This window comes from Canis aureus, chromosome 7 (assembly GCF_053574225.1).
Source record: "Canis aureus isolate CA01 chromosome 7, VMU_Caureus_v.1.0, whole genome shotgun sequence".
In the NCBI taxonomy this organism is placed as follows: domain Eukaryota; kingdom Metazoa; phylum Chordata; class Mammalia; order Carnivora; family Canidae; genus Canis; species Canis aureus.
The window spans coordinates 29,017,095-29,040,790 of NC_135617.1; the positions used below are offsets into that span (position 1 = coordinate 29,017,095).

The 23,696-nt window shown below is 37.8% G+C and overlaps 2 protein-coding genes across 11 annotated transcripts in view; one reads left to right on the top strand and one right to left on the bottom strand.

Moving 5' to 3' along the window:
- Window positions 1-16,169, top strand: part of PGM3 (phosphoglucomutase 3) — a 29,152-nt gene extending 12,983 nt beyond the window's left edge. For 3 of the 4 annotated variants that reach the window (XM_077903234.1, XM_077903235.1, XM_077903236.1), the window contains 9 exons: window positions 514-709; window positions 3,177-3,334; window positions 4,056-4,139; window positions 6,809-6,907; window positions 8,332-8,445; window positions 9,485-9,607; window positions 10,975-11,148; window positions 12,317-12,398; window positions 12,706-16,169. In XM_077903234.1, coding sequence (XP_077759360.1) covers window positions 514-709; window positions 3,177-3,334; window positions 4,056-4,139; window positions 6,809-6,907; window positions 8,332-8,445; window positions 9,485-9,607; window positions 10,975-11,148; window positions 12,317-12,398; window positions 12,706-12,779 — 1,104 coding nt within the window. In that variant the 3' untranslated portion in view covers window positions 12,780-16,169. Of the gene's footprint in view, window positions 1-513; window positions 710-3,176; window positions 3,335-4,055; window positions 4,140-6,808; window positions 6,908-8,331; window positions 8,446-9,484; window positions 9,608-10,974; window positions 11,149-12,316 lie in introns of all 4 variants that reach the window. The other variant, XM_077903237.1, reaches the window with a different exon arrangement.
- Window positions 13,161-23,696, bottom strand: part of DOP1A (DOP1 leucine zipper like protein A) — a 108,582-nt gene continuing 98,046 nt past the window's right edge. For 4 of the 7 annotated variants that reach the window (XM_077903225.1, XM_077903226.1, XM_077903223.1 and 1 more), the window contains 7 exons: window positions 22,661-22,813; window positions 21,433-21,569; window positions 20,509-20,564; window positions 19,290-19,454; window positions 16,497-16,626; window positions 15,501-15,560; window positions 13,161-13,770 (listed from right to left, as the gene is read on the bottom strand). In XM_077903225.1, the coding sequence (XP_077759351.1) occupies window positions 13,465-13,770; window positions 15,501-15,560; window positions 16,497-16,626; window positions 19,290-19,454; window positions 20,509-20,564; window positions 21,433-21,569; window positions 22,661-22,813 (1,007 nt within the window). In that variant the 3' untranslated portion in view covers window positions 13,161-13,464. The remainder of the gene's footprint in view (window positions 13,771-15,500; window positions 15,561-16,496; window positions 16,627-19,289; window positions 19,455-20,508; window positions 20,565-21,432; window positions 21,570-22,660; window positions 22,814-23,696) is intronic. The other 3 variants (XM_077903228.1, XM_077903229.1, XM_077903227.1) reach the window with 1 other exon arrangement.

The following is a 23,696-nucleotide window of genomic DNA, read 5'->3' on the forward strand; positions in this document are numbered from 1 at the left end:
TTAATTTGATCAACAAATATTGAGTACATGTTGTTGACCAAATCCCTTGTTTTCCTAGAACTTATATTCTGAACTAAGGATGGGCCAAAGAGGAGGTTGACAGGAAAAATCCAGACATGCCCAGTGGTGTTATGTACTATCAAGAGAGTGACAGGTGTCATTCTGCTCGTTTGTCTGTATGCTCATTCCCACATTTAAATGCCTGTCATGTAACATAGGCTGTAGTATTATTTTGAAGGGACCTTGCTTAATTGAGGCTAAATTCTGATAAAACTCCATTTCCATAAGTTACTCAATTGGTGAAACCGTTCTAGTGTCAGTCCAAAATAAAGGTTTTTAAATTTTACTTTGGTTTTCTACAGTTTTCATCTAAATATGTGTACCCTTTTGTTTCCCAGGTTAAAATAGATGAGTTAACTGAAATGATGGAAGATGTTTACATATACCTATATGTGCTTTATGCTTCACTCTCTTATAGCTTGAAATTTTTCTTTTTTGTCTTTTCCTTTTAAGGCTTTCTGCAGTGGAGATGAATATAGATCACTTAAGGTTGACTGTGCAAATGGCATAGGGGCCCTGAAGCTGAGAGAAATGGAACACTACATTTCCCAGGAGCTGTCAGTTCAGCTACTTAATGATGGGACGAAAGGGAAACTCAACCATTTATGTGGGGCTGATTTTGTGAAAAGTCATCAAAAGCCTCCACAGGGTATGTAGAAAATTTGTTTTTAGAGCTCTTTAAAATGAATCGTATTTACAGACAGAGGTGGGCAAGTGAGTTGAGTCATGTAGCTAGTCCTGGTGCTTCTGCTCTAGACATCTGAGCATTTCCTTACTTGTCAGTGTCATTCAAAACATGGTCTCTCTTTGTAAGTCACACAACTCCTACAGTGTGTAGGAAATCTCTGAGGGTGAGGGGTTAGCAAAATCAGAAATTGGTGTTTTAGAGCTGTGATTCTCAAACTGTGGCATGCATGAGAATCACCTAGAGGGCTTATTAGCACGTAGATTCCTAGACTCTAGAGTTTCTCATTTTGTAGATGGTGGGGTAGGATTTAGGTAGGGTAAGAATTTGATTTCTGTCAAGTGCCTAACCTTCGTTAATGGTGCTGGTCTGGGGACCACGCTGTGAGAATCATTGATCTAAAGGATAGCAATAGTTAAGTAGCATTTTTTATTTTTTACCTTATCTGAATTATACACATTATGGAAAGGGAATGCAACTCTTAATTATAACTGTCTGCAAAATCACTCTTTTGTACAATTGGCATATCAGGAGGAAAACTATAGATTGTAGTTGTACTAAGAGATTATAGTTGCACTAAGAGTATCAGTAGCAGTACAGATACTAAATTCTTTAGTGTTTTGGCCATGATTGGCTGGCAGATAGATGTGTTTTGTTTGCTCTGTTGCTTGTGTGTTTAATTGCGTTAGTTGTCACCATTTAAAAATACTGTGATTTTACTTAAATATTACATACTCTGACTTCTTTACCAAAATCAGAAAATGTCCATTCTTACATGGCAATAATCAGCTGCCATGGAGTAGCTCCTGCTCACTTCAGACAGGACATCATTTTTCAGAACTCCACAGAAGTTCTCATCCAGTTGCCTCTCTCTCATTTGTTATTCTGCCTCACTGTAGTAAGCATTTACATTTTTAGTTGAATCAACCAGTTTTAACTCCTTTTCATTGACTTGCTTTTTGTGACTTTTACTGACAGTTTGGTTTGGGTCCCTCATCTGTCCATTCACTAAAATGAGCTCTTCTGCTCCCTTGCTTTAGACGCTGGTGAGAAGGAGTAATGAGAAATGTTTAGCGCAAAAGAAATGTTGCTAAAATTAAATCTCCTTACAACTTGCAGCCCACTAATACCTGAGACATGCAGTGTGTGACTATACCTCAAGGAACTCATGGCTGCCTTCATGTTGATGTATATTGATAGAGACTAAAAGTAGCCTTATCTTGGCAATAACCAGACCTCGAAGGTCCTGTAAACTTCACTTTCAGCATGCAGAAATTCCTTAGAAACTTATCTTCCCTCTAATCATACCCCCCCAAGCAAACTTAAAAGTATATAATCATTCACTCATCACAATCCCAATGCAGCTTTCTCTGCCCGTGGGTCCTTTCCCCTCCTATAATAAAAGCACCTTTTACACGTTAAAATATCTCAAGAATTCTTTCTTCACTGTTGAGCTTGGCGGTCCTGCATCACGCAGTATGAACAAAACCATTAAAGGCCCTCTCACTTTCCTGAAGTTTGCGTTATGCCCTGTGGTCAACCTTACGTTAATATTCCTCATGGAGGGGATCCCTGGGTGGCTCAGCGGTTTGGCGCCTGCCTTTGGCTCAGGGCACGATCCTGGAGTCCCGGGATCGAGTCCCGCTTCAGGCTCTCGGCATGGAGCCTGCTTCTCCCTCCTCCTATATCTCTGCCTCCCTTTCTCTCTCTATCATAAATAAATAAATAAATCTTAAAAAAAAATATTCCTCATGGAAGCCTCATGTTGGATTTGTCCACCTGCTGCTGTCATGGCTAAGGAATAGCAGAATTTGTAATAAGTTGGACATGACAGTTGCTGAGGTTTTGAAAACTTTATGCAAATTACACAAGCTATATTTCTCTCACATGTTATAATTCTTTGCTTTTAACTTACCAGTGTTTCTTGTTACTGATGGTGTGAACAAATAAGAATCAGTTCTATTGGAATTAAAGCACATACCTCATCTATTGCTGATTATTTTTTATATGTAAAGGACATCATAGTACTAGGTCAGTTGCTTTCACAAATATCTGTAGCTAACCAAAAACTATGGGACCCTGTCTTGCCAAACCAAGTAGCTTACAGAACAGAATTTTATTTTAATATTACATCGTTTGAGCATAGAATTCTTCTTTTCCAGTTAGCTGTGAAAGAACTTACCCTGTAAAAACAACCAATAAACCCTTATACTAATTAAAGATTAAGGCATTGGTTTTTATTTGGAAGGATAATTTTAAGTACTTCTTGAAAAGTGATAGTGGACATGATTTGATGGAACACATAAGGCCAATTATGATCATACTTTAGTGAAATATTTCTCCCTTGTAACTAATGTAAGAGAAAAACCTTCTTATGGAGGTTTATTCCCATTTCTTTGACTGAAATCCATTTTTAAATTCTGTGTGCTAGGAATGGAAATGAAGCCTAACGAAAGATGTTGTTCCTTTGATGGAGATGCAGACAGAATTGTTTATTACTACCTTGATGTAGATGGTCACTTTCATCTCATAGATGGAGACAAGATAGCAACACTAATTAGCAGCTTCCTTAAAGAACTCCTGTTGGAGGTATGGTGGAGTGATCAACTGCCCTTCAGAGCAAGACTACCTGGTGACTAACAGGCATTTGAATGTCTCAGAGGCACAATACATATGGACTTCCCTACCTTTGTGGCCAGAAAATATAAGAAGATATGGTAATATTAGTCATTTCAACATGGGGCACTGGTTTTGGAACCTGAAAGTATTCTTTTCTTACTTATATTGGCAACGTTGTGATTTGAAGCTTTATGAAGTTTTGGTTTCTTCATAACTAGCACTTTATTAATGAGAATTCCATCATCACTTCCAAAGCCTCAAGTTTAAACAGAAAATCTCATTTTCTCAGATCTGTATTTTCTGTGTTATACTTAATAATGTAAGAGGTATGCTCTGTTTTGCTCTTTTGGAAATCTTAGGCCAGCTTTAAGTATAAAATGTAATGGGAAGTAATTATTATAATGTGGAAAAAGGTATACTTTAAGAATTCAGTAAATACTTTTATTTAAAAAAATAGCAAGAAATCACAAGCTTCTTTAGAAGAGATTCCTTATGGAATTTAAATGATCAAAAGTATTTTAGCTTTTTTTTTCTGGCATGCATGTAAATTTTCATTTACAGCTTTTATTGCATAAACTAAGACACAGCTGAATTGGGTGATGACTTTGTCATCCTTTGGAACTCTCGTTACATGTTTGCTTTTATAAGTTAGTGTCTTTACTTTTGATGGCCAATTATCGTTTTTATCTAGATTGGAGAAAGTTTGAATATTGGTGTTGTACAAACTGCGTATGCAAATGGAAGTTCAACACGGTATCTTGAAGAAGTTATGAAGGTATTGAACCATTTCCATTTTCTGGTAGCTTCTTAATTATTATGTTCTAAGATTTTTCCCTGAGGAAAACAATGCCCTCACTTATATGAATAAATGAATAGCTTGTAGTACATGAAACTGAGCTGTTGTCCATTTAAAGGTGAGTGGAAATCAAAAATAGGAAAAGAAATTGTCCCTGATGTGAAAAGGGAAAGAGACTTCCCCCTTCCCTTTTTTTAGAGCATTTCTTTTAGAAAACTTGTAAATTCCTTCTCTGTCTCCTTTATAATGAATGTAAATCTTTTTAAAGGCTAAGTAAATTTTATGGCTCAGGAATGTTTTCTGGGGCTGGAGTCCCTGCACTGAAATGTGAACTTCAGGGAAGATAGCACCTGTCTCCCAGGGTCCTGAGTTTATGTTAGTTACACCTTGGAGCCAGCCACCTATCTACTTGTTATAGAGAGATGAGAAATTTTATTATTATTTTCCTAAGGATTAAACATCGATGGCCACCGCAGTTATCAGGTAAATTTAAGACAAAAAACATGTGACAAATGGCCCTGTGAAGTCTTCTTGCAAAGTGGGCTTATTCAGTAGGCATAGGGACTATTGCCGTGGGGTTTCATAGTACGGGGAGAGATAGCGGGTTCATCACCTAATACAATAAGGAAAAGTGGAGATTTTGTAGCCAAGGAGCAAGGGGGGGTGGTTGGTAGATGGGAAATTACTGAGCAGTCATCAGGGATCAGGGAGGATTCTGGCTCAATCTACCTGAACTCCTGCTGAAGGCAGGCCTGGGTGATTACATACTACCTGGGGGATGGGATAGAGCGAGGACTTTGATCAGTTTTAGGAGGTAGGAGATTGTTGCTGACAGTGCACGGTGGGAGACACCCAAGGACAGGACCTGTTCAGGCTCACAGGGAAAGTTTGGTCTGTTATTAGCTTCAGCTCTATTATATGAGGGTGAGATTTTTTTTTAGATTTTATTTATTTACTCATGAGAGACAGAGAGAGAGACAGAGAGAGAGAGAGAGGCAGAGACATAGGTTGAAGGAGAAGCAGGCTCCACGCAGGGAGCCTGACAATGGGATTCGATCCTGGGTCTCCAGGATCACACCCTGAGCTGAAGGCAGGCGCTAAACCCTGAGCCACCTGGGCTGCCCAACGGTGAGATTTCTGTCTTTGCATTCTCTTAGCGATTGCCTCTGGTATATCAGTCTGGCTTAATGCTTATTCCGTAATTAAAACTATTTTCTTACTCTTTTGTGGAAAAGTTTTCTGGGTTGGTAGGAGGTTTTGTATCTAATTTCCCACCCAACATCCACCAGATGACCATCCTGTGTACCACATCATCTCTAAGAGTTAGAGGGTTCATAGACAAAATTAGATCTATTTGCCTTTACTCTTTATCATTAGCTAGTGTATTATTTTCCAACTTTTGTGTATCCCTTTTCAAATTTCTGCATTTTACTAGTTTTTGTTGCATTTCCATTCTTTTTTAAGCAAGGATGGCAAAGTCAAATTCTTGTAGAACCTTGGTAGGTGAGGTGAATTAAGTACAGCAGGGGGAAGAGGACAGAGAAGTATGTGCCCAGCCAGGCCAGCAGCTGTCACCTTTAGTCAGATTCTTTAAGAGAAGCTGAAAATCTGAATTTTGTGTAAATCTCTTACTTTTTTAAGTCTTGGCAACTGATTCAAAATTCAAAATAAATAGGTAGGCAAAATGAAACACATCTGGAGGCTGCTAGTTTGTGACCTGATTTAAGTATAAGGTTGTAGTAAACACTCGCGGCATTTCATCTTTCACAGGAATTCTCAGCTCCTGGATTATTGTTTCAGTATTTTCTTATTTTTCTGTTTAAAAAATTTCTTATAGGTTAAGATAGCCTGTTTAAGAAACTGAACACACCTGAAACTGTTAATCATCAACCCATTCTCCTATGGATGGATGAAATCTTTTGAGCTCTAGCTTTCCTGAGGTTTTTACATCCAGTTAAATGCCAATCTTCTTTGATCTTGATCTTTTCTGCACTTTTGCCACCATCAGCCGTAACCACTCTTCTCTTTTAGATCCATCCAAGATTTAGGCCACCCAAGTGTTGCTAGTCTGACTACTGTAATTTCATAACGGGCTTAGTCCTAGAACCCTCTTGCTCTTTTAACCTTCTAAGCCAGGGGTTAGCAAATAGTGGCCTGTGGACCAAATCCAGTCTGCCACATGTTTATAAAGTTTTATTGGAATACAGCCATGCTCACTTGTTTCTGTATTGTCTGTAGTTGCTTTACATTAGTGGCAGAAGTGAACAGTTGTGACAGAGATCATACGGTTTGTAAAGCCTGAAATATTTATTTGGCCGTTTGTAGTAAAAGCTTGCAGACCCCCTACTATAAGCCATTCCATACTGTAGGTAAGCTTTCTGCAATTAGATCATGTCACTCCCCCCCCCCCCCCCCATCCTGCATTATCTTATCAGGTGAGACTCTCTTGCTTTTTCCTTGGCTTTGGGCTTCTGTAAGTGCCTTCACTCCCCCTCACTAACATCACTTTGTATTTTAATTGCTTAATTGTCATCTTCACTAGATAGCTCCAGGAGGTTTGTTCCCTGTGTTGTCCTTGGGAAGAGTAGGGACAAAATAACTATTTGCCAATTGAATAACTGCAGTTACATTTTTTAAATATGTCATAGGTGCCTGTCTATTGTACTAAAACTGGTGTAAAACATTTGCACCACAAAGCTCAAGAGTTTGACATTGGAGTTTATTTTGAAGCAAATGGGCATGGCACGGTAAGTTCTCTTAATCAACTACAGCTGGCTGTAGCTGGATGTTTTTTAATGATGGGAATTCTGTATCTGGATAGTACTACGTTAAAGCCCCCTTTGTTGAAATGATCAGTATGATGGCAGAAGAAGATTATTTGGTTAACTAATATAGTCTTCTATGTTGTGAAACTTATTTTCTTTTAGATAGTGATTTTTGAGTATGAAGACATTATTCTTAGTTTCCTAAAAAAAAAAATGCAGTTAATTTTTTTTAAAAGCAGGTGGTCTATATATCATTTAAAAATCTTTCCTTTTACCACTTATGACCAGTGTAAAGAAAAGTTCAGTAGCATTCAAGTGTTGGAACACTTGAGAATTAAGTTATGAACAACTCATTATAATGAGTATAATTAGCCATAAGCATATAAAATTTTTAGGGTTTTTGTAGGTAGAGTATTTGAAAAGTTTGAGAATATAGTACACATACCTTATACATTTTGAAGTATATTATCTGGCTTTTAGTAATAATACTCATAATATTCAGGGTTTTTTTAAAACATTTTTATAAAAAAAATAAAATAAAAAATATTTTTATACCTCCCCTCATTTCATAAATGGAGGTAGCCAACAGAAAATGTTTTTTGGGTCAGATTATTTTCCTTAATTTCAAACTGGTTCTAGAGGCCTTAAATAAGAAAAATCAGTTCTTAGGAAATGCAATTAAATTATAACTGCAGTGATCTAATTATTTCAGATATTGATAAATGATTTTAAAGACAGATAGTATGTATTCTAGTCATTGGGCTACAAGGTTTCTGTTGCTGGTGTAGGGTAAGTGGGTATGGCTGTGGTCGGGCAAAAACAGTGACCAGAGTGCTGACTATGGTATTGAACCTTGGAAGGCACTAAAATCACGGGCAAAGAATTTTAAAATGACAAGAATCTTGAGGAACATAATGTGTATAACATCTATGGTACTATTTGCTGTAATGTGATAAATATGATGAATCTCTTTATTATTAGGGATATAAGCTAGGTAAAAGTATTTCAGGACAAGAAAACTATGCTACTTTTGTTGAATTTTATATTCTTCTAAGTAAAATGGATACAGATAGGCTTAAAGAATCAGGTTGCACAGAAGTGATGCAGCTGGTTGAGGGGCAAACATAAAGAACTCATCATGTGCATTTGCCTCTGCTAGGGTGGAATTTTCTTTGTAATCAGCTCTTTAAATTTTGATAACCAGTTTTATAATCCATAAAGGAAATTTTTCCCCCCTAGCAGTATCTTTTGGGTTCTGATTTGATCTTCCTAATTTCATTCATTCTAAAGTTGCCATTATTTTTCCCGTTTTTGCAGTCATTGAGGGTTTCAGAAGTGGTTTAGCTAGGGTGCCTGGGGCATGGATAGTGTGTTTTGTGATTTTCTGTTTTATGCTTTCATTGCAGGTACTGTTTAGTAAAGCTGCTGAAATAAGGATAAAACAACTAGCAAAAGAATTAGAAGATAAGAAAAGGAAAGCTGCTAAGATGCTTGAAAATGTTATTGATTTGTTTAATCAGGTCAGAGCTGGTGGGTGGCAGGCTCTTGGTTACTTTTACATTTTCAGAAGGTAAAATAGTATGCTGTCTAAAAAAATTTTTTTGAAAGATTTTGTTGAGAGAGCACATGAGTGAGCTCAAGCAGGGGGTAAGGGCAGAGGGAGAAGCATATTCCCCGCTGAGGGTGGAGCCTGACAAGGGGCTTAATCCCAGGACCTTGAGAGATCATGTTCTGGGCAGCAGTCAGATGCAGAACCCTGAGACACCCAGGCGTGCCTGAATAAAAAATTAAAGTAGAAAAGTCCTGGCAACTTCCTTGCCACAGTGATATATACAGTTGAGATTTACACTGAACTGAAATGTGGTGATAGAACATTTATGTGTTTCCCTCCCCCTACATTTTATGATGAAATTAAGTGTAATGAGTTGCTTCCACCTAGAGTCAAGATCAACTATTGAGTCTTTATAAATGGGTTGCATCATTGAGATTGGAGTCTACAATATGGCAGCAGAAGAGCCAAGAGTATGACCTAGAAAAGTGGTGGAACTAATATTTGAATCTCTTACACATTTGAGGCACTTGACATACGTCATTGTATAATCCTTGCAATAATACAGGGAGAGGCATTACTATAATTCCCATTTCATAAATGAAGAAACAAAGGGCTTGGAGCTAATAAATGAAGAGTATGGATCCAACTTTAGGTGTGTCTTACACTTTACCATGCATGATGCCTTCCATTATCATGGTATATCTCAAAAGGGATCTTGTTATAAAGGAAAATTTGAATCATAGAATGTTAATGCTGGAAACTTAACAGTTATCCGGTTTAATTTATAATGAGGAAGATTAATGGCAGGTTTCTTAAGAGGTAGTTTCAGTATTGTTTGTATAACTCATTGTGGTCTTCCATTCCCTTTCTCTTTCTCCATATACTACGGTGTAATAATCCTGTGTGGAGGTGGGCAGGGAGAAGGCACAGGATACTGTGATTGGTTAAGATAGAGCATTCATCTCCAAGCTTTGCTGACATTAAATTTCTTTCACTTTGTCTTGTAGGCAGCTGGTGATGCTATTTCTGACATGCTGGTGATTGAGGCAATCTTGACTCTGAAGGGCTTGACTGTACAACAGTGGGATGCTCTTTATATGGATCTTCCAAACAGACAGCTCAAAGTTAAGGTGGGAGAAAGATTGTAAAATTACTTTTCTGAAAATTACCATAATACATTAAAATACATTATCTCCAACCTCTATATAAAATTTTTTCCTTTTGTCATAATTCATTGTATACATATATATTGAATAGAACATGCTTATATCATGTATTTTCTCACATCTTAAAAATTATGGAATAACCAATTTGAGAAGTATTCAGTTTACAAACTTTACAGAAAAAGTGACACATATTATTATTTATAATAAAGATTTTATTATGGAAAATTTAAAACATATAAATGTGGAGAGAACAAAAGCTTCAGATTTCAGCTATTCTCCATTGCTTCACCATTCTCATATCCCCCATGTTCTTCTGAATCAATCCTGTTAGCCTATCATTTCAAGTGAGAATGTTTACTTTGCATGATTCTTGGTTCACACAGTATTTTCCTGGGGCTAGATGCTTATAAAAAGTAGGCTCAAAGAATTTTTTCTTTTTTTTTTTTTTTTTTTTTTTTAAAGATTTTATTTATTTATTCATGATAGTCACAGAGAGAGAGAGAGAGAGAGGCAGAGACACAGGCAGAGGGAGAAGCAGGCTCCATGCACCGGGAGCCCGACGTGGGATTCGATCCCGGGTCTCCAGGATCGCGCCCTGGGCCAAAGGCAGGCGCCAAACCGCTGCGCCACCCAGGGATCCCTCAAAGAATTTTTTCTAAAGGCATTTCATATAAATGCATTTCATATAAATCCTAATTGATGTCTATACAGATTTATACCAGTGTACCCAATTGCCAACAGAATTTGTGAAAGACCGTTAGAGGTAGTAAAGCCCAGGTTCACACAAATGGCTACTGATTGTTCAGATTAGTTTTTTGGCATATTTAGGTGATTTTTATCATGACCTTCTTATGGTTATTTGATCAGTGTACTGAAGTCCTATAGTACTGGCCATTACTTTAGTGGTAACTGTTTAGAGACTGAAGAAGGAAGTTATACAACTGAAATTAATAACCCTGATTTTGTCAAACAAAAATCATAAATTTTTTTTAAAAAAGATTAATGAACATGTGAGTTCCTGAGCCAGGGGGAGAGGCAGAGGGAGAACCTCAAGGTGACTCCCCACTGTGCACAGAGCCCAATGTGGAGCTCTATGTCGGGACCCTGAGATTAGACCTGAGCTGAAACCAAAAGTTGGAAGCTCAACCCACTGAGCCACTCAGGCACCCTATAAAATTTTAATGCAGTTGGATTCTGTATTTGTTCTGGTAGGTTACTATCTGACAGTGTTGCACTTGGCTGTACAATGAGGACTGTTATTAAAATGAAATAGCTACAATCTTTTGGTGGGAATTGTGATATAGTGACAAATATGAAATGTTTGTGCATAGGTTGCAGACAGGCAAGTTATCAGCACCACTGATGCTGAAAGACAAGTAGTTACACCTCCAGGCCTACAGGAAGCAATCAATGACCTCGTGAAGAAGTACAAGCTTTCCCGAGCTTTTGTCCGGCCTTCTGGTACAGAAGATATCGTCCGAGTATATGCAGAAGCAGACTCACAGGTAAGCTGGGACACTTCTATTAAAAAAATGTGCAGTGAGAATCTGACAGCATTGCGTAGTAGGGGTGGTAGTTGGAGAGAAAAGAAAACAATTTGAATAGTGTTGCAGTCTCACTGTGATAATTCAGGGTTTAACATTTGAGATTTGTCTATGGAGGATTTTTAGGTTCATATTAAAAAATTTAGACCCACTTAGTTTATTTCCCCCAATATTTTTCTTTTGATTTATTCCAGACTTCCTGAAAGTGTCCTATTTCTAGCTGTGGCATGAGTAACTAGTACTTAGTTTGCCATATGTTCAACTTATATGGCCTGAAGTGGACTATCCTTTTTTTCCTTCTTTAGAAACATAAATTTATTGCTTTACGGAAACAACCAGTTTTGAAGTACATGTCTAAATTAATGGTACCATCAGCCATGCTGATCGAAATTCATCTTTGTCTCTGGACTTTTTATTTGAGCACAGAGCCCAACGTGGGACTTGATCCCATGACCCTGAAATCATGACCTAAGTGGAAACCAAGAGTCGGTCACTTAACCAACTGAGCCACCCCTTTGTTCCTGGACTTTTGATTTGTTTTTCAAAGTAATTTCCTCTAAACAGCCTTGCCATGTGCCTCTGCCGTAGGGCGAAGACCTCACAGTCTGGATTTTTAACATTTGTCCTCTTTAGACACCATCATCTTAAACCCTTGATAAAATGAAAGTGTGTGCACAACTGAGGCCATATAGAGTGGACTGAATAGGCACCCAGAAGGAAGCATTTTATTAGGGAGCTGGCAGCTTTTTGGCAGAGGCTTAGGCCATCCTAGAATACAGGGAATAAAAATTCCTGATTTATGGGGAGAGGCCATCTGGGACCTTGTAACAGTTACTTTTAGGTCAGTTGTGGCTTTGCTTCTAAATAGATGTATTGAATTATTCAGAGTTTTGGAATGATAATCAAATCAGATTACAAAATTAGTTAAGGACTCACCTGACTTAGAAGAATTTGAGATTTCCATTTATTTATTTACTTAAGAGTGTTGGAATGTTACTGAAAGGTGAAAAAAAATTTTTTCATTTGAATATATTAGTGAAACAAAATCAAGAAGTCCCCTCCCCTTCACAGTCCCAAGTTACCTGAGAGATGCTCTTTCTCATCTGATCTCCTTTCATGTAATTTGCAGGAAAATGCAGATAGCCTTGCACACGCAGTGAGCCTGGCAGTATTTCAGCTGGCTGGAGGAGTTGGAGAACCACCCCAACCAGGTTTCTGAAGACAATTTTTATATTCATGAGAAACTGGATTTTTAAAAAGTTTTTACAAAATAATAGTACTCCCATTATTGTGACAGGTTCAAACCCATTTGTAATCATAATGTTTACAGTGCATCTTACTAGATTGTGCTTCTAAAACTGATTATTTTTCTTAAACACTACCACAGTAATTGTTTAGAAGTAGGTAAGACTTGTTAAATTTAGTTTTTAAAAAGTAAAACTTACCTAATTTCAATCTCATTAATGTAAAGTGGGGCTTCACTCTGTGGTTCAATTATCAACTTTATAATACATGCAGGGAAAATTCACGAGGGCTGCTGGAAAATTAAACCTTATTATCAGCTCCTTGGAACGTCTTTTCCATCGTCGTAACCTAATCATGCTCACTGTTTTGGAGGATTCACCACTGTTAATACAAATGAGGAGGGTGGAGAAGACTTCATACAACCAATTTTCCACAGCAAAATTCAGAATGATTTTTAAATGACTTACCTCTTGAATGAACATCACCAGGAATTCAGAGGTGTGATACAGAGGCTGTGCATCTCTGTACTGAGGTTGAGATGCTTGTGCTGCATTTAGGAGGATGCATGGCCCAGGCTCCAGTTATTCTTTACTCTTCTTAGGAATGTATGTGAGATAAAATTGTCATACATTACTATGCCTCCAACAGAGAAGCGACACCATTCTGATACTAGAATGTGGTTAATAACAGAAAGAGCGCAACAGATCTAAATTAAAGCCTGAAACCAATAGCAAAAAATGTGCAGTGTGTATTTTGCAGGTTTAAGACAACTCAGGACAGTAAAACAACGGACTATATATGTATATATAGATCTCTCTCAGGCACCATAATCGATATGAGCCAACAATATTTAAACTTGATTCAGGCCACATTCAGACATTTGCTCTTATTTACAAATATTTAAATTAAATACAACCTGAAATGGGTTTTGTTACATACAAAAAAGAGAAAAAAGAAACTATACAACTCAGAGCAATGTTTGTTTTAAATAATTACATTTACATATAACTAAATGGAATCACTTGTGGTGCTTCAAGTTTTTATCACCCCTTCCAGAAAATCTTTTTCTACCATCTCTTCTATTTTTTGCCTGGCTTTGCTGGAAAATGGTTTGTGGTTTTCCAGTTTCATGTCCTTATTAGGGAAGGTGTTTGAGTAGAGGATGGGGCTCCCTGAGTGTCCTACACATCGGCTGGTGACTTTGCTGTTGAAGACTTGGCTGAGCACATTGAAGAATGGCAGGAGCTGCTCAATACTGCGCACGGTGCAGATGGTAAGCAGCAAGTGCCCCGGCTCCCAACCCAACGTTCTCCCTGAGTTGTCTTCCTCTGGATTTTTCTGTAGAAAACACAAAGGGAATGTTATTAACAAATGAGAAAATCTGAAAGGGTACAAACACCAGCAACAGTTAACAGATGATGACATTAAGTCTCCATTCCAGACTTGATTCAACTCTTGCCTCTTAGTGCCGGTTATTAAGTGTGGACACTGCAGGCATATTTTCCACCTGGAGTGTGCAAGCAAGCTCAGTTAGCAGAATTGGTTTTGGAGAGGGAGAGTCAGATATTAACAGTTTATATTGTGCTTTGCATATACTCAAAAAGCTCCCAGGTTTCTGGGCTCCCGCTAAGGTGACCCAGGACTAAATCAAAAGGTGATGATAGAAGGAGGTTAGGAAGAGACAGTAGTCTTCTCCAGTTCACCTAATTATTAAGTCAGGTAATTCCCTTTTAGCCAAGTGGCTTACACTTGCCACAGATGGTAGTAGGCTTCAAAGTGAGTAACTCAGTACAAGAGAAAGGAAAGGAACACTCAGGAGAGACAATGACGTTTGCTTCTTCCCCATGGTAAACAACATGGGGAAGAAAGCTGGACCTGGAGTCAAAATAACAGGGTTGGTGTCACGGCTCTGCAGTTTACTCACTGGGGGGGCATCTGGTCAAGATGCAGAAAGGTTCCTCATTTTAAAAAGTGGGGAAATCTATCTTCCAGCAGAAAAGTCAAACAAGAATGTAGGTGAAAACTGTCCAACTAAAAGTAAATACAGTTAAAATAATCTGTGTACCAAGAGGCTGGTTTAAGCAGCCAACTAGATTATACAAAGATGTAGATCTCTAGGGAAAGAAAGAGAACTGAGATGTCTGGATTTGGGCAGAATCACAGATACAAAAACACTGAGTAGAGAGAAAATGGGCAAAAAAATATGAAGGGGAACTTAAAAATCAGAACTATAATCTGTCCTATTGATTAACAAATGGTTTGCCTTCTCAGATCAGATGTTGTGAGAAACTTTCGCTGTTAATCTAATTTTTAAATAACACTAGTTTCCCAGTGGAGAATGCAGATGTAAAAACCCAGCTTATTTTCTGGTGTGTGAACATTTAAAAATGAAATCCTGAGAAAGGAAAATAGATTGAAGTTAAAGCAAGAGGAAACAAAAAAAAAGATCATCCAGTCCCAGCAATTATTTAACCTCCCAATCTAAAACCGAGGATACAGAAAATCTCTCTTCCTTTTGTTTAACTAGAACACTGGCTTTACCAGTCCTGGGACTGACTTTCACATCACTGACTGACTACCATTAGGTGGCTGACCGTCCCACCTTTTCAGTCCCCTACATCAAACTGCAATCCAATAGTAGTTTAAGGGTAAAGAGAGATGAGTTTATCCTGAGGGAAAATGCATAATATGCTTGAACCCTCCATACAACTAGTTTACAAATGTAAGAGAACTAAGGTGTGACCTTTTGTTTCTATTCCAGCCAAAACATACTTAGAGAGGGCTTTTTACTAAGAAGCTATTGACCAATAAAGAGTGCATTTGTGGTGCTCTGCTCTTATCCATCAGAATACCACCTCCTCAAAAATAAATAAAATTAAAAAGTCAGACATGTTTCCAGAAAAAGGATTTCTCCTTTCACTTCACCAGTCTACGCTTGAAGATGGGCTTCCTTCCTGTTTACCTCTCTTGTACTTGTTGAAACCCAGACCTGGGTTTGTGTCTCAATATTTGGTCCAGATGTGGCAACTTTAGCCACCATATCACAAGCATCAAAAAGCCACCCTCACCTGATGCTTGGCCATCTCCAATCCCTCCAAAATCACTGTCTTAAAGTCCTCCTCCTTGTCCTGTGGAAGGAAAGAGGAGAACTCATAGCCTTTGTTCCAATGAAAAGTATGCTTGGCCATGAAGACCTTGTTTAACGTGCAGAAAATGCTTTCTAATCAAAACTGTTTTCTTATGCTGGGGGACACGTTTTAGGCAAAAAGCTGTCTTTATCCCTCAGATACAAGAGGAGTCTTATAAAAACTGTCAATGATAAAGAGATGCAGGGATGACAAAGTACATGTGCCTGAGGTCATACACAATCACATGGCTTCTGGATTTGTCATCATGATGATTTTTTTGAACTCTGATATCAAAGTGAGAGGTACCCAAGGTCTATTCTATAAACTCTGGATCCAACTTTTATCTTCATCTCTGCCCTTTTACTTAGTTCCTAAAGAAACAACTTGATTTAAAATCAAGCTCCTCAGATCCTTCAAGCAGAACATCCTCTTGACTGTCCTCCCATCCCATTGTTCTAGTTTGTGGAATGTGGTTCAGTTTAGGGGCTGTTGCCTGATTAGGGGACCCCAGAAGACTGGAAAATTTCTGAGCACTCAAAGCACACACTGCAAACCCACATCATCCCCAAACTCTACATTTTTGAAGAAATTAAAAAATTTTGAAAAGTTTGCGTTCTATTTATTTTTTGTACGTAATCTCTACACCCAACATGGGGCTCAAACTCATGACCCCAAGATCAAGGGTCGGATGCTCCACCAACTGAGTGAGCCAGATGCCCCTGAAAAAATTTTAATGCAAAAAAAAAAAAAAAGAAAAAAAAGAGATTAGGAACAAAGGCTCACTGAGGAGCATGCCAAATTCATTATTTTTTTCTGGGGCAAGGATCTCTAATTAGCCTGATGCACACTGAAAAATATAAAGTACATAAGACATATAAACACACTTTACAAATTTTATCTTATTACATTTAAAAAGAAAAAAGAAGAATGTAATACCTTTGCCCTTTTCCGAAGAAGTTTTGCTAGTCGAACTACATAAGGTTTAAACTCTCGTTGATGTATGCCCTGCCTTCTGACTTCCAAACCGGAGTCATCTGAGGCTTCTGGAATAAAGGCCCACCGGTACCTGTGTACAGAAGAATATTGATACTGATAAGACAAGATGTACCATGCAAGATAAGGCCACAGAGGTATAGTGGAAAAGATCACGACCCCACCACTTAAATTCAAATGGCAGCTGTGCTGCTTGCAGCCCTGTCACCTAGGACAGGATTCTTAACCTGATCCTTTTCTTCACCATTAAAGAAAAATACTATTAACTACCTCATAGGGTTGTAAATAGTAAATAAAGTAGTTTTTTTTTTTTGTTTATTTTTTTGTGAGCACAAAGCAAGTAATTTAAATGATTCCATCCTCATCTGTTAATGGGCAAAATCTCTACCATATACTTGGCCAGATCCCATACACACACAGTAGGGGGAAAAGAAAAAATAAATAGAACTTCTTTCATACCTCCCTAATATTTTTGTCTTTAATAAGTAAAATTAATATCTGACTATGGGAAAAATTCAAACCGTATCAAAGGACACACTAAGGAAAAGTAGTCTGTCTCCCTCCCACCACAGGATCCATCAGTATCACCAGTCCCTTATGTGTCCATACAGAGTACATGCATAATAGAGCATTTATGCATACAACCAACCTCCTCCTTTTCAATAAACTTTAAAAAAGCATGACTGCTGCTTATTCTAACTAGATAGATATCCTGGAGATAATATATAAAACCTCATATTGTCTTTTAACAACTACTTGGTACTATAGTGTTGGAATGAACTGATTTAACCAGTCTCCTAGACTGTCCCATTTCTTGGTATTACAAATAGTGCCACAATGGCCACCCTTACATAATATTGACTTTTGTACACATCTGACAGTATAGTGATATAGAAGTCCTTAGAAATAGCAGAATTACTGGCTCAAAGAGAATGTATTTTGAATTTTGGTAAACATCACCTCCTTTGGAGAACAATTGGATGATACCACTGTATGCTTGCAACTAGAATAATAATCTGTTAAGGTTAAAAAGAATATACTTTTAGATGTTTACCATTATGATGGTTATTTATAACTGGAATTTCTCTGATAAGTATGACTTTTCCAATGTTTATAGGCCATTCTTTTTCTATGAACTATTTATTAAATCTGTCAGCTCATTTTTGTATTGGGTTGATTTTTTACATACTAGGCAAGTTAGACTTGTCACCACACAACTCATTGCTGCCTTTTCCACTTCATGGTATTTTTTAGTCTTACAGAGACTAAAATTTTTTGTGGTTCTCTAACTTTTGGAAAATATTTCATGTTTAGAAAGATGTTACTCGTTCAAGATTAAATTCTCATGTCACTCGTCTACTTAATAGATTTTTAAAAACAGTTTAAAAAACTATTGGTATTTTTTTTTTCTTCAGTATTACAGCCTACTTCACCCCTTTTCTAGTAACATTCTCCTGACAAGTAAACCAGATGAACTCATTTTGGTTCTGATCATGGAAGCCAAAAAGCCAATACCATAGCATACTACTTCAATGTTCTTCCTAGAGCATCAAAACCTATAGTTTCCATCACTTTTATGATAATAAGCATCCTAATTAATTCTGGCCACTTTCTTACAATTCTGCTTAGGATCCCTTTCTGAATTTCTTCAGGAGTAACATCAGTTTAAACAGATACGAGACTCCTCATATTTGTTAAGAAATAGATGTATAATAGTTTTCAGATATTCTAGTTCTTACTATTAAATTTAATAAAAAGTAAGCTTGTGAAACAGCAATTTTTAGAGACTTAAGTATGTCCAGTATAGAAAGCAGATTTTGGTATCTTACTCTTCATCCTATGGATACTCCATTCCAGAAGAATAATAAAACACATTATATATAAATACATATTTGAGCATATGGATAAATTCTCAAGTTAGCTGTATTTGATAAAACAATCATATAGCTTGCCTATTTAAAAAATTAATATGAAAACCATAATTAAATATGAGAACTTACTTCTATTAAAGTTTCTCCCTTTCCCCTTTGCTATCATCTCTCTAGTTCAGTTCACTATCCTCTGAAATAAAAGCCTCCTTGATTACAGGCTTGCCCATCTCCAGTCCTCTGTCTAAACTATGCAGCTGAAATAAAATTTCTAAAATGCAAGCCTGGTAACATCACTTCGTTCCTTATGAATTGTCAATGGGTTTCTGTCGTCCTTAAGGTTCAAATGCTCTAATATAGCTTTCAAGGCTTTACAGCATTCAGCCTCTTTCCAGCCTCTTCCCATAACATTCTGCTCCTGCAATACCGATTCCTCAGCATTTCACACAAACCAGGTCCATTTCAACCCCCCAGACTCCCCGTGTGCCTCCCCCACCCCCTCACTCTTCACCATGTCAGTATAGATCTGCACAGAGACCTAAAGCAAGTAAGGGGTCTCTGCTGCGTGACCTCAAAAGCCTCCTGCATGTCAGCTTTCAGAACACCCAGCGTGTGTTCAACTGTATGTCCCCTACACTGGACTGGAAGTTGGTGATTCCTGTATCCCACTGCCTCACATATGGTAGGCAGGTTTTAAATGCTCTGTTAATTTATCTATAGCAACCATTCAGTACCAGTAACTGTGTTGCCTTGCCCCCCACCCCATTTTAGGAAACATGATTATTTCTTTTAAATTAGTCCTAGATGTCAGTTATCAAAGCAGATGCATTTCCAAAAATATCCCTTTAATATCCTTGCTTTTACTTACATCTGAAACTGAGGAAGATTTTCGGAGGGCAATGCCAGAGCCAAATCCAAAAATTTGCAAGCAGATAGATAGAGGTTTAACCACCGCTGGCTGTTATATGAAGTAGAAAAGCCGTTACCTCCTGTGTAGGTCGTCTCCAGACCAGCCACAGAGGGGCCTGAAGTCCTGTAAGCAGGAGATAGTGCTGTCAGCAGCTATTCCCATTTCCTAACAGGTAATAACCCAAAGTGCCAGCTAATAGTTTTCATTCTGGTAGGTGTACCAGTAACTGCTGAGGAAGGTCATGACTACATTCTGCTGTTTTCAAATAAAAAGTTCACTTTTTTTTTTTTTAAGGGGTGATGAGAAAGAGTGGAGGAGAGGCAGAGGCGAAGGAAAAGGGATCTCAAGCAGGCTCCATGCCCAGCACAGAGCCCAATGTGGGGCTCGATCTCATGATCCTGAGATCAGAACCTGAGCTGAAATCAAGAGTTGGAGGCTTAACTAAGCTGCCCAGGTGTCCCTAAAAAGTTCACTTATGTTGAGAATGTAACAATAGTACAGGATAACTTATGTTACACTCAAGAAATATAAAAATACAATCTATAAAACCAAGAGATCTCCCTACTACTGGATGTCTCTGCAAAGATTGGGGGAGAGGTCTTTCTATAAAAAAAAAAAAGTTGTTAGGGCACGGGAATGCCTTTTTTTTTTTTTAAACCTAGCACTGAAGAATAAAATAAATTCAAAACATATGGTTTTAAGGTACATTTTAATTTACAAGCTTTATTTGTACAAAATTTCTACATAAATAAAAAATTATACTTAATCGTATTAGTATACTGCCTATACTAAAAAGAACAAAACTGTAGTACATGGAGATCATGCTGGAAAATCTGGACATATGGATACCTTAGGTATTGGTTACCTGCCATGATAGGTTTTGCTGCATGTTTCAGGGACATGATCTGACCTACCAAAACCAGCACAGCTCATGTAGCTGAAATAATACTGCTTTAAACTTCATTTGTTAAGAAGAAAAAGGCTATGAGTGCTGATAGTTTAGACTGAAATGGTTAAGAAATTAATGATCTATATTATATCCAAATATGACTGATTAGGTTATAACAGACAAACATATTCAAATAAAACAGTATCTGTACTCTCCTAATTGGAACATTCTGGATGACTTAGGATTCTGAACACTGATGAGAAAATATGGAAATGTAGTACATATTACCGTGAAATATCTTCATCAGCAGTGAGTTCCTGCTCCATCAGTAAAAATACCTGTACCTGAAGACCACGAAATTCATGTTAAATGTTTATTTAAGCTAGATATTTAATGTTTATTTCAAGTTCTCTTCAGGCTATGTTTTCATTATTTCAAAAATAAATTTTAGGATTCAATCTAATTAAATCCTACCTAGTTTCTGAAAGTTAAACTGCAAATTTAGCACAGAACCTTCCTAGTAACTTGACCAAACTGGGATGAAGCCAGGCTTTTGTTTGGTGATGCTGGAACACTGTTAGTTACTTAAAAATAAATAAATAAATAAAAAACCTCAAGACAAAGTCTGTGAGATTATAAATGCTTGGGTTTTCAGAGTTACAAATACACTTCCCTTTCTCTACTCATGTTCCTTCCCCCAGCTCCCCAAATCATTCAGATGAGGATGACGGTATGATCCAGGGAGGAGGACTGGTGTGGTGGGACTCAGGGATGTTTACTGTTTAGGAGATTACAAAATCTAATGAAAGTCTCTGTGCAGGAAGCTTAGCTAGGGTAAGTGCCACCCTTCAAGAGTGAGCACGAGCCTTATGGCAGTCCATTTAAACCCAGGTAAACCATCTCTAAGCACTCCACAGGTAGTGCTACGGACTGCCACCAGGCCTGGCAGCCACGACAAACTTAAAAATGTGGCGTAGGAGAGAATAAATGAAACCAGATCAGATGAAGTAACGATTTTCAAGGAAGTTTCAGCTGTATGGAGATGGAATCGAACTTGTTTTACCATTTTCAGCTTTAAAAATTGTCAGTTATAACAAGCTTAACTAGAGTTCAGTTCTTTTCCACAATTTGTTTTTATACAGTAAGCATGCTGATGCTAATCACACTGTTTTATAATTTAGATTTATAACCTGATGATTAAAATTAACTCACAAGTTCAGTAATCATGGTAGGCCAGAGTGAGGTAAGATGTTGTGGAGACATTCTTAAAAGTAACACTCTGAAAAACAGGAACACTTGAGAGTGAAGAGTTGGCACCTGGGGCAAACGGAGACTCTCAACCAATCTCTCTGAAAGAAAGGCAGTATATTTTCAGTAGCTTAATAATTAAAATCATTTTCATGTCAATTTTTCCACGTAACCTAGCCTACTACTTCTCAAACTGGTGAAGGAGCAATTAAAAAAATCCAATCTGCTGCTGATTGTTACTTTCATAAAATATAAAAATTACTAGGAAAATAAAGGAAGTTCTAAAATACAAATATTTTATAATCAGATTCAACAGATTCTGTCAAAGTGCTAAAAAAATTTAAAATGTTTACTATAAATTTCTGAACTTATCATGAATGGGATAACAGACTGGTACTGATCCACAGATCACACTTTTGAGTAGCACTAATTTGGTCAACTTAAAAAAAAATCACAGGACAAACTATCCATGTTGCATATCTGACATTTGGTATAAAGGGTTAGGAAAGATGGAGCCACTTATCTTCTGAGAGAAATGATCTCCCGAAAGAGAGGACAACTGTCCTAACTGTCCTTCCCTGCACAGTGCCCACGTTGGCTGATGAAGCTGGTGGCTGCCTAAGTACACTGACTCGGGTATGGAAAGTTCTGCCTCAGGGCAAGTCCATCCCCACTGTTGAGATATTTAGTGGCACAGGGTGACACAGAAGGCCACGAAACCTATTTGGTAAAGGTTATCAAAAACCTTATATAATCCTCTGCCCAAACTACCAATCTCCAAATGTTATTTCTGGCCAAAATTTCTTGGCTCTGACTATATTTTAGTTCTCCTTAAAAATATGTAACCCCTTATCCACAATAAAACAACAAAAAACCCCAACCCACTAACATGCCTACCTGCAGCAAAATAGTCTTATGCCTCGTCTTTAAACGAATTCTTAGCAATTTTGAACCAAAAAATAAAATAGAGACCACACTTAGGCAAGTCCTACAAATTGAGTGCTTGATTTTTTACATGCTGCGGATGATAACTTTTGTTGATTTAGTAGAACAAATTTCTATTTCTACAACATTCCCCATCCACCTACACTTGGTATATATTTCACCCCAACTTACAGTTTAGGTGAAGTATTTCCTAAGGAATAAAAAAACTTAATTTGGAAGACAGAGAAAATAGGTTTTCACTATTTACCTTGTATATCTGGAAGATATTTCTGGTACTGGTCAATTTCACTGCTAAAAATAGCAAATGCCAATCTTTTGAGAAGCATGGCTCTCTGCTCTAGCTCCACATCCCGGTTTGCAAAAAGATTAAGGGAACTGCTCTGAGCCACAGCTACACGGGCTGAAAAAAAAAAAGTGCAAGTGAGGGAGGTTGTCACATACCCATCCAATCATTTGAAAAAAAAAAAAAAATTCTGTTATTTGTTTTTAAAAATGGCTCGACACCCTGTGACTTTCAAGAGGAGGAGGAGCTTAGGGTGGAGGATTTGAGGCTCCTCTCTGGGGCAGAAGGGCTGGCAAAGACACCCAGCACATATAAGGCGGAAGACCGGGGGTAGCAATTGTGAATGTGGACAAAGATGAAAATTTAGAAAATTCTGAACACCAACAATACTATTTTATAAAACCCTCTAACATTTCAGGCCATCTGCCGAATGCCTCACTGCTTTAAAAAGTTATCTGGCCTGGGTTTTGTAATTTTTGTTCCCTGTGCAAGGAATAATTTGTCCCCGGGCCTTCCCAGAGTTGGCTTCTATAGTTTCATCTCACCTGTGAGATCTTTAGGTATTACTTCAAAACTATCCTATCACCCTACTTCCTTCACAACTACTGACTCCCTGAAATAAATTAATTTATTTAATTAAGGTTAGCATAACAGCTTGACCCATTTCTGTCTTTTAATAAATATTGTTTGAACAGATGAATCTGAATCTTAAAACCATCCTGTGATGGTGAGAGGAGAGAAACTATGTTGCCCCTTTTCCAGATAGGAAACTACAGCTTGTGTTAAAGAACTTAGACAAAACCATCAGTCCAGCTTTAAAATTTAAGGTCATTAGTTTAGTAACTTTAAAAGAAAACCAGAGGGATCCCTGGGTGGCGCAGCGGTTCAGCGCCTGCCTTTGGCCCAGGGCGCGATCCTGGAGACCCGGGATCGAATCCCACGTTGGGCTCCCGGTGCATGGAGCCTGCTTCTCCCTCTGCCTGTGTCTCTGCCTCTCTCT